The sequence below is a fragment of the Pseudonaja textilis genome, chromosome 1, assembly GCF_049901715.1.
Source record: "Pseudonaja textilis isolate UNSWEBS1 chromosome 1, rPseTex1.2, whole genome shotgun sequence".
Classification (NCBI taxonomy): Eukaryota; Metazoa; Chordata; class Lepidosauria; order Squamata; family Elapidae; genus Pseudonaja; species Pseudonaja textilis.
In genome coordinates this window covers 187,634,042-187,650,468 of record NC_141990.1, presented here as the reverse complement: position 1 = coordinate 187,650,468, position 16,427 = coordinate 187,634,042, and the positions used below count along the sequence as shown (strand labels likewise).

The window sequence follows — 16,427 nt, the reverse complement described above, 5'->3', positions numbered from 1 at the left end:
TTTGTGGTAACAAAATTGATGGGGAAGGAGTTGGTATCCTCTAGGAGAATTACAAATAATAGGCATTTTTTTCTTCTTCTTCTGTCCCGTAACATTCCATAAAGTACACTGTCTACATAAGACACGGCTGTTTTAGGATCTCCCAGAGGAGGAATCTTATCTATTCACTTACAGAGAGAATAGGACAACTCTCCCAAGTATTTTTATTATTAGTTGTACGTTTCCCAGTCCATGATAGATAATTGTTAGTAGTGCCAAGTGTTTAAATGCCCCCTAAAAAGTTGGAGAGTGCATGGAGATGATAGGCATTGGAGTTAAAACATCTGGAAAGTTGCAGATTTTCTATCCTTAATCAGGAATCATCTTAGTTTTCTTGAGAAATAAAATTATAAACTTTGATCATACTCATCTTTATAGCAAGTTAGGCTATATATCAGTCTACATCTGATGAAGAATTTAAATTCTTAATGGGGGTAATTCTAAATTGTGATGTCTTATGGAACTGCACAGTGGTGCTATTCTACCGGTTTGGCCTGGTTCTGGCATACCGCTAGCACCGAAGATCAGCAGAGACCGAACTGGTTCTCTCTGACAAGCTGCTGTTGAGCCCACCAATCTGCCTGAGCTCCCATACTGACCTTTATTCCCTGCTTTGGAAGTGCAGCTGCTTTGCGCGGCACAGCAGATTGCCACGCATCAGTTGCTGAAGCTACAGGAAGAGTGCAGGATTGCAGGAGGTGAGTAGGAAAGCCTCTGCATGTGCGCAAAGTGCACGTTTGGTGCATGCGTGCAATGTGCATGCTGAGGAATTTATGCCTGTACCTTGCACCCACCAAGCCACACCCACCAAACAGGTGGTAAACTATTTTGAAATGCACCACTGGAACCGCATATCACTAAATTAAAAAGCATTCTGGTTTAATCCAACCCCACCCCCCGGGTCCTTCCTTAAATTTATTTCCAGTCAGTAAGGGTATTTTGACAGAAACTTGCTTTTTAGATAAGGAAACTCTGAAATGCATTCTGGTGACCAGTGGATTAATTTAGCATGATTTATAGCACTATGTAATTTCATGCATATTTTCATAGTTCACTGGGCTTATTGTTCACATAGTATTGGAACCCTGGTTCAGTGGACCTTATTTAGCTTTTATATAATTTATTTGCTGTTGCTGTATTGAGTAATGATAACTCTTCATGTGGATTTCCAAAATATTTAGCAGGTGCAGTGAATAATTAGTTTCTGTTGTATGTTCTGATGATAGCCAAGGAATATAGTTGGCTCAATTTGCAATAGCAGTTGCTTTTATGTTGATAATGCATTTTTGTCAGCATAATCATTGTACTGAAGAACCTTTGCGGAGATGCAGGGTGAAATGTCATTCAAAACTCCTGAGCAATATTGATCTCCTGGAGCAGGAGAACCTGACTGACTACTAAGAGAATCTGGGTTATCTCTATTCCAAGAAATCCATAGTAACTCACCACTTTTCGAATTTGTCCCCTGATCAATACTTTGGTATTGATCTCCTGAAACCAATAGAACCTGTGTATATAAATATATAGAAATGGTGAAAGTTATAAACAGGGGTTGGAAAGCGTAACTGTGTTTATTGCTCTGTCCTGAGAATGCTTAGTGTGCCAGTGAAGAGTTTGGTAATGAATAGAACTTTCAGTATCCGGAGTGTATTGATGTTCAATAAGGAGAGAGAGAGAGAAAAAGAAGAAGAAATCTTAACCACATGAAAGATGCCTAATAAATTCTTAGATGCTAGATGGGAGAATGTAAACAAGACTTCACTTTTTGGGAGGGTTGGGTTTAGAAGCATAGCTTAAACTTACTCATAATTAGAAGAATAAAATATGCAAAATGATCAGATAATGACATTTTTACTATGTAGAATGTATATGCACTATTTAATTGATTTTAATTCAATTTTTATTTTTGCATACTTGGTATTAGTTTATTAGTTTACAGTATTTTTATTTTAATGTTATGAACCTGAGGATGAATGTAATTGTAACACAGGAGGGGAGAGGGATGTAGTTATAACAGCAAGAGTGAAATATGGCCTTAAAAGAGGCATGAAAGCATGTTAGAGTTGGCTTCAGTAACCCATATCTCCCATATTCCAGATATTACTGGAAATTGAAAAAGAGTCTTTATGGTTTGAAGCAATCAGGATATGAGTGGAACCAATGTATAATTAAAGAATTAACTAAGATAGGTTTTGTAGCTGGCATGGCTGATCCATGTTTGTTCAAAAGAGAAAATAATGGTGTAATTTCATTATTGCTATTATTTACTGATGACATAGCATTAATCACCCAAACTGAACAAGAAGCTACTAAAATAATCTCACTGTTAGAACAGAAATTTAAGATAAAACAGTTAGGAGAAATCAAACAATATCTTGGTTTAAAGATAGATAGAACTAGGGGAGGATACAAGATCTCAAAGGCAGACAAAATTAACCATTTACTAAAAAGTTTTAAAATGGAACTTTGTAAGCCAGCTAAAACACCAATGAGCCAGGAGTTTAACCATAGTAATGTTCAAAGTCCTATTTTTGATAAGAACATTTATCAGTCCTTGATTGGTAGTTTATCTTATCTCAGTAATTGGTCAAGGCCAGATATTGGATACAGTGTTAATCAATTGGCGAGATTTAATGCTGAGCCAACTGATAGGCACTGGCAAGTGTGTTAAGATATCTGAAACAAACAATGCACTATGCATTGTATTTGGAGCCTAAAGATGAACTGAGTTCAACATCAGCATGTGCTGATGCAAGTTTTGCTACAGACATAAATACATGAAAATCTACATCGGGTACTATAGTATTATTGGGAAAAGCATTGATTGGATGGAGGTCTATTAGATAGAAACATCTAAGTTTGTCAGCAATGGAGGCTGAATTCTCATGTTTGTCTTTACTATGTACAGATTTAGTTTTGTATAAGCAATTATTAATTGATATGGGAATTAATGTAACAGATTCTATTGTTGTTTACGAAGATAACCAATTAGCAATACAGATGGCTTCAAATATTGCTGTTAAAACAAGAACGAAACACACAGATTTAAGATATTTAAATGTGAGACAATGTGTGCAAAGTAAAATGATTAAGCTGGAATACTGTATGTCAGAAAATAACATAGCAGATCATTTTACAAAGTCCCAAGGCTCTATAAAGCATAAAGCATGCTGTGAAGTTTATGGACTTAGAATGTAAGGTTGTATATATTGTCATACCAAAAAGGTGAGAATGTTAGGAATGTAAGTCACCTAACAGCTATTTGGGTTGAAAATATATAAACCAGGATAAACATTTTAAAACTGTATCTTTAAGAGAATCCTAAAAGTGTAATTGGGTGTGGTTTCTCAAACGGCCTTAAGATGGAGCCAGAAACCTGGGTTGTTTCGTCTTAGTTTTAGTTTCAGAAGAAAATGTGTCCCAGTGAGTCTCTGTTTCCTTCTGCTGGAGAGTTTTGCTGTTCCTCCATTTTTCTTCTACTTGACTGCTATTCTTGGATTTGATGTAGGTCTGTTACTGAACTATTTTTTGACACTGGACTTAGTTATTGGATTATCCCTGGACTGAAAACTGACTGACTTACCTGTGAATGACTTTGGACTGCTTGTTTTTGAAATTTGCTTAAACCTTTCTGGAAGTAAAAACCTACATTTACTGTACAGTGTATCTGTGTACTGTGTGTGTATTATTCAAACACTTCTCTCAAATATGTCTCCCTGTATGCGCTCATTCTCCTAACAGGGAATTACCTCAGCAATACCCCAGTAATGTTTTCTGGTATGAGTTTTTATAAAACTGCAAAGATTGAATTTTTACGTCTAGAGCATATAAGCCAATAGGACCTGATAAATGGCTTGAGCATGTACAGAAAAGGGAAGTTGAATCAAATCAATCTATTTTCCAAAGCACCTCAAGGCCAGATAAGGAATGATGGATGGAAACTGAACAAGGAGAGATTCAACCTAGAAATAAGGGGAAATTTTCTGACAGTGAGAACAATCAACCAATGGAACAGCTTGCCTTCGGAGGTTGTGGGAGCTTCATCACTGGAAGCTTTCAAGAAGACACTGGACTGCTATTTGTCAGAAATGGTGTAGGGTTTCCTGCTTGGGTGGGTGGGGTTGGACTAGATGACCTATAAGGTCCCTTCCAACTCCGTTATTCTGTACTCTGTCTACATTCTCCTGCTTGAGCAGGGGGTTGGACTAGAAGACCTCCAAAGTCTCTTCCAGCCCTGTTCCCTCCCATTTTGGGGGCTGTGCTGATTGAGACTATAGGACAATGGTGGTGAACCTCTGACAATGTTTGAGGTGATCATGCCAATGTCCACCAAAGAAGTGTGCTCTCACAGGGCCTCTGGAGCGTCCAGAAGTACCATGCCCTTGTGTGGCCTCTAAAAATCACATGAGAATGGGGTGTGCTTTCACACAGTTTTCAGAGACTGCAGAGGCAGTGGAAGAGCATTCTCCAAAGCCATTCAAGAACAAAGACCGTTTGCGACCTGGAGCAGCCTTGAGTAGGCCTCAGGAGCCTGGCAGCAGAAAGAGAGCTGGGCTGTGAGGGCAGTCATGTCATTCTCCAGGGTTCACGCACCTTGGGGAATAACATGAGGCAACCATTTTGAATGGCAGCAGTGGTGCTGGAGCTGAAGTCAAGGCTCTGGTCTCTATCTCAGGCCTAGGTGTCGCTGTTCAGGGGGAGGGTCTAGACGTGCCGGAGATAAAAAAATGTTTCTCTTTCAGTGGAGTGTGTATATGTGTGACATACCAGAAGAATCACGTTAGGCATTTTCCAAATTGTTGACACCAAGTCCAAAAGGTTCGCCATTGCTGGTCCAGAAGAACTGGAGAATTAATACTAGTATTTTGTACAATCACAAACAAATCTGTTGAGGAAGAAAGTTAAAGATATCCCTTATTTACAAGTTAGAATTTGGGGTGTTAAGAGGATTGTGATCAATAGGCCACTTTATAAAGAAAGATAAAGAAGAATAGGGTTGATCTATGGCATTTATGTTACATGAGGTAGTGTGCACTTTGAAAAATGAAGAGAAAAAGTCAATCAAGAAATAGGTGAAGTTTGCAAGAGAATGGAAAAAGCACACTATTATGAAAATAATAAAAATGTATTTTTTATCAGGCTGGGGCAGGTAATTAAAAAAGCTTCAAGTTTTTTTGAGTCCTCATTATTACATGGATATGTCCAAATCATATTTTGTGCAATAGTAAGTAACTGGGTTGCCATTGTCTTCTTCAGTATTTAGTTAATTTGCTTTGTAGTTGACTGCTGTTTAGAAAAAAATGTGTTTCTCTCCATGAAAATTGTGGTTCCTGCTTCATGATGCAGGGATCAAAGAATGCATCTTTAGAGCAAGTCTGGCCATAGTCCAAGTGGGTTTTTTTGCTCAATCCATGCACAGGACAAGAGATTTTATTTCCTAGTTGGGAGAAGAATATACAAAGTCTGTACAAGGAAATGATTAGAAAACCATCTCTAAAATGAAGGGGAAAGAAGAACCAAAGGATGCTAAATTTGAAACTTCCTCTCCCTCCAGTGCTTCTGCCATATTGTCCATTGAAAGGAGCATGCTGGGCTCAGGAGACCATTGTACTTTCCATCCCTGTCATACTTTTGATCCATGAGATCAGTGGGAGAAAATGCCATTTGTGCTGCTCTGCTCATCAGCGTTGTCATTCATATTGCTTGAGCTAATATATGCCACTTCCACAGCTGCAGAGTTATCTACCAAGGAGGAAATGAATCTGCAGATTTTCCTCTGCTAGTCATTGCCTATTAGAGTTCATCTCCATTTTGAGGCCATGAGCCAGCACTACCCAAAGATGTTTTCACGGTCATGTGGCCGGCATGATGTTGCAGGGCGCTGTTTCCTCTCTACAAAAGTGATACCTATTTATCTACTTGCATTTGCATGCTTTCGAACTGCTAGGTGATCAGGAGCTAGGTGAAGACAAGTGCTCACCCCACCGCATGACATTCAGATCTCCAACCCTGGCTGTTGCTTTTCCAGCTGACAAGCCCAGCATTTTAATTGCTGAGATATCCTGTCGCCTATCTACCAATGAGAGATTGCATGTATTCAATTGGCACTCTGTGAAATTTTCAAGAAGTACATTTTCATGAATCTGTTCAGTAACTTTCACATTTGTCATTTATATTTTTATAAACTTAGGAATGGTCTACTGACTTGTAGAAACCAAGAGTAAACCTCTTTTCCTTGTTACTAGAGAATGTTCCTTAATATTTCCATCTTGCTTGAAAGATTTGGGTTTAAGCTGCTCACAATCCATTTTCCTACCCCATTAGTCCATGCACTAGGCCTATGGAATAATGGAGTTGCCTGTAATATGTTGATCCTCGGTCATCTCTTGAGGTGCTATACAAACCTAAGCCATTTTCATTTACTTGCCTGGAAAGAACATTATGAAACCCTGCAGAAAGTCTTAAAATGGCAGCTGCTATTCAGACTGGCCTTTTGTTCAGTATTTTTTGGGCTCCTGAAAGGAGTGTCCCACTGCTCTAATTACAATAAATGGGTATATTTCATGTATTCTGTATTTCATGTGTTCTGTGGAATACTAGGAGGAGGAGGGAGCATAAAAGAAGCCAAATATTTTATAAATGTAAAGTGAAAATGTCTCTACAGCTACAAAGGAGAGAAATTAGTAGGATTGAAAAACTACTATCCGCAAAGAAACCCATGTTTTTTTTCTCAACATTCTAAAATATATTTTGAAACATTTTAAGGAAATCACTGCATTGGGCAAGAAGATTCAGATAACACAACTCTGGTGTCTGCATGTTCAAAATGGAAATTGTGGAGCTGATGTATCCCAGAAACTTCCCTTCTTACCTGCCCTACCTGATTTTATTTGGGGCTATTTTTATTACTTTAATTAGAAAAATAAAATAAAAATCTACCGTGTTTTGAAATCAAGCTCCAACCATGAGGATAATCTTTATGTCTAAGAATGTTTCATTGCCCCTGTATCTAGCCCTAGCTAGGGCAGTCTTCAAAAATAAAAATACGGGGCTACCACCAATGCTTTCTTTGGAATTATGCCCTTCTGCCCAGATGAAAAGGGAATAAACTGAGATGTTATACAAGATGGAGAGGAAGGTGTCTTGTTTGTTTGCCTTTCATAAATGAGTAGGCATTTGTATTTAATCACACCAAATGGTAGCTCTTTGGTCAGTGTGCCTGTAATGTGAGTATGCCTATAATTTACTTGCTCAAAAAGGTTGGGGTTCCCTATTGTAGAATTTAGCCCGGATATGGCAATTTTTCCACCTTGATGAAATCCTGCAGTTCAGGATGGAAATCCTGCAAATCATGGAAAATTCAGCTTATTTTATACTGATTCTGGAAATTGTAATCCTCAAATATCCAGTATTCTGGTTCAAATTTGCATTCAGTGAGATTTGCTCCTGAATAAATGGACTTAAGATAATTCACTACTTTAAGTAATGGTAATTATTTGGCTTACTGATTAATTAGCTTATTTTTGTCTGTAACTGTGTAGTTTTCATTCTTAGTTTTGGCAAGTAATTTATGTGTTTCTTCTGGCATATCCAGACTGATTAATTTGCTTAGCATAGCTCACCTTATAGTTAGACAAAGGAGGTGGTGATAGTTGCCTTCGATAATATCATTATATAGGGTTTGTAATTTTTAGAGCCATTTTGGTATAATGGCGAATACACCAGGCTAGACACTGAGGGACTGAGTTCCAGTCCTGCCTGAGGCATGAATGTCAGCTGGGTGACCTTGGGACAGTCACTCTCTCAGCCTTAGGAAACAGGCAAGGGCAAAGCAAATCTGAAATCTTGCCAAGGAAACTGGAGGGACTGTGACTCAGGCATAAAAATGGTATTTGTATCTTCAACATGGAACAATGGCGAGATCTTTAGAAGCAAGTTTTTTTCAAAGACTCTTGATACATTTCCTTAAGTATAACCCTTCAGACAGTAAAATATTTTGGGGCGTTCGCTCCTGCTCCTTATTACTGTAACAAGTACACCAGTATTAGTTCCATCCTTGCTATCCTTTTGCCTGACTCCCCTCTTCACTTTCCCCCCTACAATATTGTACAATTTCTATCATCTTCATAATAGCAAAAAGGCTTAGATTCAGAGATGTCTTTGGCTTGCTCCTTTATCTTCCTGCTAAGAATGTGTCATCGTCCAAGCAGAAATGTATATGTTTGTTGTGAAATCTAACTTATTATTGGTGTTCTTTTCTGTAATATTATACTGTGTGCATATGCATGCTGTGCAGCCATTTTGAAAATGATGGCTAAATGAAGTAGAACTAGTAATTACCAAAAAAAAAAAAACACCATTCAGAATGCCAATAGAAAGTGTATCTTTTTACTGTAGGGTAAAATTTAGATGAAACCTTTTTTTATCATTTGCATGGGGGAGAAATGTAATATTTTTACTTTTATTGGTTTGGAGAAAAGAAAGAAAGAAAAGAGGGAATATAGATGGCATTAAAAGATAAGAGTCTCCTTTGAATTAAAGCTTGGCTCCTGCCTTCTTCATAGAGTTTCTCCAAGTATAGTTTTTGAGCTTCTCAATCCTGAAATCTTCTCCCATCCAAATGCTAACTGAATCTGACCTTGCTTAGCATTTGCTCAGCCAACATTGCATAATTGTTTTTTTTCCCCTTAGAAAACGGGGGTACTTTTACTCACAATAGATGGCCTGTGATATTACTCTCCTTTTAAATAAACTAGCTTGCTTAATAATAAAATAAACCAGCTTGCTGGTTGTAGATTAGGGGAATGTGATGTATCTTGGTTCCTCCCAGGTTTTCATTGGAATTTAATATGATGCGGCTGATGATAAGCCACGATCCTCTATCAGACATGTTAATCGATTAAAAATAAAAGGTAGTCTTGTTTTGAGCCACACTAGATCTCAATGTCATATCAATGTCATATTGAGCGATCATCTTCTCTGATTGTACATATGGTATATTTACAAGGGTAGAACAAAGCCAAAATTTCTTTTAAAAAGTATTAATGTTGTCATTAATATGATTACATGGTTATAAATGGTAATTTATTCCATTGATGCAGATACTGTACCATATATATTTGTCCACAGGCCATGTGACTGGCTGTCAGCGTGTTTTCTACTCATCAGTTAATCATATCTACTTATACCCATCAAGCATTCATCAAAGAAGATATATTTTTTGCCACAGACAGAAAAACGCTTATAAGGTAGTTTGGCCAGCTGATGTTTCTCCTCCTTATCCAGTTCCCAAGGTACTACATTTCTATTGCTCTGTTGCTTCTTTCCGTAGTCAATATAGAGATTTATTAGATGGATAATGAAGTACATCCCAACAACTAGCAGTTTGAATCATGATTTTGTTACCAGGGCTGGGATTTGAACATGCACAAAGTAATCGAGTTCCTGCTATAGTAAAGAAAGCATTTAGTCAATTTCTCAGCCAGTTTCAATTTGATACTCCTGCTGCTGCTACGTCCCAATGTTTTGGTTAGCCTCTTGTTTAAAAAATAATGAAATTTGTTATAAATCATGTAAAGAGGAATTGGCCATACATCAACAACTTTTTAATATCCATTTTTAAATTAGGAAATCTAAAAACAGTTTTTGCCATCATAAGTTTTTTTTTTTTAAGTATCATGCTGCCAGCTAATAATGTTCCTATTAAAAAGTTCTTCAATTGTCATGATATATATCCTAACAAACTATTATTATACTGCTTATGACATGCAGGAAGATAAAGGAGCAAAGACCGCATAATGTTTCAAATAACTGATGTATTTCATTGTTTAATTTTTGATTTAGATAGATTCTTAGAAAATGCATGGTCATGTTGTTTTTGTTTCATGTTCGTTAACAATTTTTGAATTGTGATGGCTTTTATCATCGAAATTACTTTGTAATTTGTAAACTATTACTTTCAAAATATTGGAAATATGTTTGTGTTTATTTGTGCGTTTGTGTGTCTCTGTGTGTATCCTGTTGTAAACTTCTTTGAGTGGAATTTGATCCCTGAGGACAACATGGATGGGTTCTTATTTTTCTTTGCAATAAGCTGATGAAAGTGATCTGTCACTGTCATCTTCTCATTTATTTTAACAATTTGTGAGTCTAGTCTAAAGCCTGGGATGTTGGGGTTTTTTCAGCTTTGGGGGAGTTGTGAGATTGGGAATAACTTGCCCCTCAGAGGATTCTGGTCCTGCTGAACTAGAAGAGTTAAGAAAAGTCTCCTGCCTGCCTAGGCATTGAATGCTACCATGTTTCCCTGAAAATAAGACTGTGTCTTATAAATTTTTTTTGCTACCAAAAAAGGCACCAGGTCTTATTTTTGGGAGATGCCATCCACCACCTCTTCACTCTCCTTTTCGCTGTCAGAGGCCTTCTGGAACTTCTTCTGCGGCCAGCAAGGCATTTCTGAATGTCTCTGCAGCCGATAATAGAGCTCCGGAACGATCCGGAGCTCTGTTACCGGCTGCAGAAGCCCTCAGGAAAGCCTTTGCCTTGCCAGCTGCAGAAGAAATGGGCTGGCAAGGCAGGTGTTGGGTGTGCGAGGCCTGGCTACAACTGTCCAAAGGTCAGTAGTAGGGCAGCTCCTGCCCTCCCCATCCCCACCCTAGCTTAATTTTTACCCATGCTTTCCCGAGTGGGCGGGATCTTAATTAGGGCTTATTTTGGGGATAGGGCTTATATTGGGCATACATGTAAAAATCAAGCTAGGACTTACTCTCAGGGTAGGTTGTATTTTCAGGGAAACAGGGTAAGGTGCTATTTTGGTATGGGTATTACACCTAGCCAAGATTGGATAGGGTAGAGGTGATTCACACAGCCACCCACGGAAGCTTCTAATGGTTTGGGCCATTGTTCACTATCTTAAGCTTTTGAAGAAAAGGAGGGATAGAAATCTATCTCACAAATAAATGAATAAAATACTGGCCAGTGTTGAGGTCTAATGTCTTTCATGTAAGAAACCCAACAGATTAGGCATAGTTTAAGCATGCATACACATATACACACACATATGCACAAAGAGAGAGAGAGTGTGTCATGCCCCTGTTGGAATCTGAGTCCAAGTGGGAGGCCGAGCAGCTGACAGGGAGTGGGAGTGTGGCTCCATTGGCTGTGGAAGAAACTGGGGAAGGGAAAAATCCAGCTGGGCAGAGCAGGGGAGAGGTAGAGCAAAGCAGAGGGAATTTGGAGGAAGATTCAGGCCCACCCCCTCTTCATCCTAGGGCACACCAGGAGGAATGGAGAAGAGAGCAACATGAGTTGCGTGGCTTATGGGGGAGGAAAGGGCCCTGATTCCCTTCATTAGCTGCAGCTGGGAATACAATGTTTAGAAAGGGAAGCTACGTAAAGCAACTTATAGGAAGCAAATCGTGAGTTATCTTTGATTATCAGGGCTTATCTGCATTCCTGGCATCTTCCGAACTGTGTGTGTTTTGTTGGCCTTTGAAGTTTGCAATTCCCTATCCTGCCCTGTCCAGTTAATTGCTGCAGCATGGTTTGTGTGGATTTTTATGTACAGTATATATGTACTTCGTATTTGGACTGAATTTCCTCCACTTAAAGACTTTACTTGGGAGAGTTTTTTCTCCAACCAAAGGTAACCTGCACATTGGGGGCAAAGTTTGAGATTTTAAAGGGACTTTTTTTACTTATGTGACTGTGTTGCCTTTGTGCCACACCCCGAGTCATCACAGAGAGAGACATGAAGACACATATCCATATACACAGACCTAGACACACACTCTATGTTATACATGTGCAAGAACATAAAATAATTTTGAATAACTGCTACATTGGTAATTCTTTTCAACAGAGTCAGAGTTCTTATCCATTTTTATGGGATTCGGGATTTAGGCTTTTCCCTTTTCATTGATATGTCAGTTCAGGACTCTGCAAAGTTACCTGGCTTGTTTGGAAAAAGTGGATTTTTCTTCTTTTTTTCTTTTTTTAAAAAAAGGCAAACTGGAACCGTTGGAGTACCATTAGGAACTTTTGGTCTGAGCCAAAAGCTGCTGTGATACTCTGAATTTCAGTGTTGTAGGCTCTGCAAGTAACAAACACTGTGAAGTTCAAAAGGGCAGTGAGACAAATACTGGGGCATGCTTCAGGGTTTTCCCTGATGGCTTAGGAAGGTCATTCAGACAACCAATAAGACAGGCTGAAGTGTGGGGGGGGGCTCTATCTGAGAAAATGATCCCATTGTCATGCTCTTGTGTTCTGATCTTCATTTTTGCTCCTTCATTTCCAAGCATATAAAGCAGCCAGACTATGTGACGACAGGCGCTCCGCCTGACATGGGAGACGAAATAGACCTTAAGAATGAAGATCAGATTCAGCGGCTTCGTCAGGCTTGTCAGCTGGCCCGTCGTGTCCTGCGTCTGGCTGGGAGGAGTGTAAAGGTAACATTGGCTTGACAGCTCCTGGCTTTGGCTTTTTGAAATTTCATAACATTTCCTTTTTTATATATGCATTTCACAGTTATTTATCGTACATCATAAACTCCGCAGAACTGATTACAATAGAATTCCTACTTTTCACATGCTTCATTCAACAGACCAGCTTGCTTATTCGTAAGCTGCCCTCCTTGATCCCTCTCCAACCCCCACCCCCACCCCGCCTGTTTCCATATCAAGCAACCAAAATTTAATTCCAATATATGCCTGGAAAATTAAGCAGTTTCTTTTCAAGTATTTATTTTATTCGGCTTGTATGTTTGGAATTTTTAAATTCCTCTCCTTCACACTGTGGAAGGCCAGAAGAAGACAACGATTTGTGCCTGTGAGAAATACAGAAATTCTGCTGCCTTGACTATAGGAAAAAAAAAAGGAGAATAAGAGTTTGTCTTTATAAACTGAACAATTAAAAGCACATTATTAAACTCTAGATTTGCTCTGCTCAAAGTTGAGTAGAGTTTATTGTGTATCTGAAGCTTTCTAAAATCCTTGCGGTTTAATAGTCAGGGTTTGGTGTCCAATTCTTTTGAATAAATGTATCAGCAATTTGTGTTACTTATCTCTGTGTGAAGGCAGATGAGCATCTCCATTGTTTGATCACAGGCAGATTCTTGGTTCAAACTTGATTTTCAGCTGTACAGGTATTACATTGGATTGATTTGCACAGTACAAATAGTCCTCTATGTACGACCACAACTGCGCCAAAATTTTCTATTGCTAAGTTGTTGTTAAGTGAGTTTTGCTCCATTTATTAAGTGAATCACTGCAGTTGTTAAGTTAGTAATACAGTTGTTAAATGAATTCTGGCTTCCTCATTGACTTTGCTCGTCAGAAGATCACAAAAGGTGATCACATGACCCTGAGATACTACAACCTTCATAAATACATACCAGGTGCCAAGCAGTCAAATTTTGATCATGTGACCATGTGGAATGCAATGTTGTAATGGTCGTAAGTTTGAAAAATAGTCATAAGTCACTGTTTTAAGTGCCACTGTAATTTTGAATGGCCACTATACAAATTGTAAGTTGAGAATTACCTATACTGTTTTGGTAGATATTTTTCTGTCTTCCTCTTTCTCTAGGCTAATTCTGGATTTGTAACTTGTTTGTAAAAGCATACCATGGCACAATGACTGTACTGTTTATTACATTAAATCTATAAAAAATGCAATCCCAGTAGAGGGGAAAAAACCACATTTTAAAACAACACACAATTTTTAAAAGTATGGTTACTTAGTATGTTTACATTCCACAGTTTTCCCCAGATTTTCCAAAGCATACGAGGTCTTCTCTCATTTTATCTCCACAACAATCCTGTGTGGTAGGTTTGACTGAAGGAGAGGGACTAACTCAAATCTATCCAACGAACTCCATATACTAGTGAAGAGCTGAACCTGTCCAGTGCTTAACTACTTTTTCGCATATGTTGATGGTAATATTTGGGTAATAATTTAAAATCATGTATTTTAGCTCTTTTAAAGAAGATTTGAGGGCAGAGAAATAAGCCCTACATGCTTCCCTTCAGCATTATTGACCAGAATAATTTCTCATTATTCCTAAACTGAAGACACTTTTTCAAAATTATAAACTGACAAATGCACAACAGGGGATATATAAATATATGTACTCAGGGACCAAAAGGCCACCTAGCCCCCAAATTTTGCAGCTTATCTTTGCATGAAATGGACAGAAAAAACTTCTGTTGTGGGAAGAGGTTCTCCTTGTCTTAATCAAAAATTTGCAAAGTTCCATTCAAGTGGCAAACATGATGGTGTTTGAACTGTGCTCTCTTCAGCGTCTACGTTTCCTTCATCGGATGAGGAGATCAGATCTTTCTTCTTCTGTCTTGGCCACGTTTTACAGAGGCATGATCGAGAACATTTTAACAAACTACATCACTGTTTGGTTGGTGGCTAAAGTGCCTCAGAAAAAAGTCCATATAGAGAGTGGTAAAGGACAGCCAAGAAAATTATAAGAAGCTCGCTTCCTGTTATTCAGGATACTGCTTATAAGTGCTATGTGCTTAGAGCTCGAAGTATTGTTAGAGACCCCACACACCCACTTTATGATCTGTTTCTGTTGCTCCCCTCTGGAAGAAGGTTTCAAAGTATTTTTAACAGGACTACCAGATTCTGTAACAGCTTTGTTCTTTATGCCATCCATCTGGTAATCGCGCAAGATTCTTTTTTCTCGCCATGTATATGTATATATTCGAACTAGACTATGTTATATGTGTGTATATGCATAATTTTGTATTTATTTATTCTGTCATGGTTATGTAGTGCATTTTGAAGGTGGTGACCCTTTGAGAGCTGTATACAACAAAATTTCATTTTAATGTATGCTGATTAGTGTACATTCAAAGTGACAATAAAGTTATTCTATTCTATTCTTTGCTGACCTATCCTTTAGGCATAAAGTATTATCAACAAATTAACTGAGACCATCTAGCCAGAGAAGGGGGCAGAGATGGAAAACAGAAATGGAGGGCAGTGTAGAAAGAAGATGAATTAGAATGAGCAGCATGAGCCTGTCGAGATGTAAATGTAACCTAAAGAAGTTTCTAGTGAAGATGAAAGGAAAATAAGAGCTAGAATAGAGAACAAAAAGCGAGAATCAGATGGCTGAAATCACAAGCACTTGAATATGTCAAGCAGCTAGATTAAGGACCAAAACGAAAAGTACAAGATATGAATGATGAAGCCCTAGAAGAATATTGCAGTAATGGAGATGAGGCTTTATAAAGTTTTAGCTTTGTCACAAGGTAAGACCAATTTTTCCAATGTTCCAAAGATGAAAACAAAAAGTTTAAATGAGAGACTGGCTAGATAGAAAAATTAAGATGAGAATTGAATGTTACATAGAGGTTATTGACTTGAATAGGTGAAGAATTAATCATCTTAAGAATGAAAGAATGGTAAGGCTATATGGAAAAAAGCAAAAAAAATATATAAACAGATCAGTGGTGTTCAGATGCTGTGACAAACATCTTCAGAAAAACAACAATAGACAAGGCCAAACTTACAAAAGAAATTAAAAGATTGTTGAAATCAAAAGAGGAGGAGGCAAAATGGAAGCAATATAGAAAAATACGAAGAGTCAAGAATTTGAATTCAACCAAGAGAAAGAAATATCTGAGGTGGGTAATGGATGATTGTAAACTGATATTTTAAAATGTGTGTTTTAAAACCAATAAACATAGATAAAAATCAAATAATTCAAACAAGAGAAATAAAAAAGAAAGAGAAAAATTGCAACCACAAGACACAGAAAGCTTTGCATAGAAGTATTGATGTGGTGGATGTCATTCCATCAACAGATGTGTGCCATAGACACAATCCTACACCTTTTCAATTTTTCCTGCCCTTGGAAACTACACAAGGTTAGTGCTTGGATGGAAGACCATCACGGAATTCCAGACTGTAAGCTAGAGGAGAAATTTTTTAAAAAGAATATCTCAGAAGAAGGCAAGGGCAAGCCCCCTTATATATATTGTTGCCCAGAAAACTGCATAGATCAGGGGTGTCAAACTGAAGACCCGGGGGCCAGATGCAGCCCACGGGGTGCTTAGATCTGGCCCATGGGGTCGCCTTGGAAAGAGCAAAGATCCGGCCCACGGTGCCTCTGCCAACAAAAACAGAGCTCGGGGACACTCCATTTTTGCTGGCAGAGGACTGCAGGAAAACACAGACTGAAAACACAGCTTGCAAGGGCCATGTGCGCCCCCACCCCCGAGCTCCATTTTCGCTGGCAGAGATTAGCAGGAGACCATCCCAGCCGAAAACAGAGCTCGGGAGCCCATTTTCGCTGGCAGAGCCCTCAGGCCACCACAGGCATTCCCCCGACAGTGTCAAACTGGCTCTCCCCTCTCCCCCTCCCCTGAGTTCAA

At 38.5% G+C, this 16,427-nt stretch overlaps 1 protein-coding gene across 3 annotated transcripts in view; it reads left to right on the top strand.

The window, feature by feature from the left end:
- METAP1D (methionyl aminopeptidase type 1D, mitochondrial) overlaps positions 1–16,427 on the top strand; it is an 86,815-nt gene that overhangs the window by 34,225 nt on the left and 36,163 nt on the right. For 2 of the 3 annotated variants that reach the window (XM_087919939.1, XM_026697053.2), the window contains exons 2-3: positions 9,169–9,332; positions 12,333–12,482. In XM_087919939.1, coding sequence (XP_087776065.1) covers positions 9,169–9,332; positions 12,333–12,482 — 314 coding nt within the window. The remainder of the gene's footprint in view (positions 1–9,168; positions 9,333–12,332; positions 12,483–16,427) is intronic. The other variant, XM_026697054.2, reaches the window with a different exon arrangement.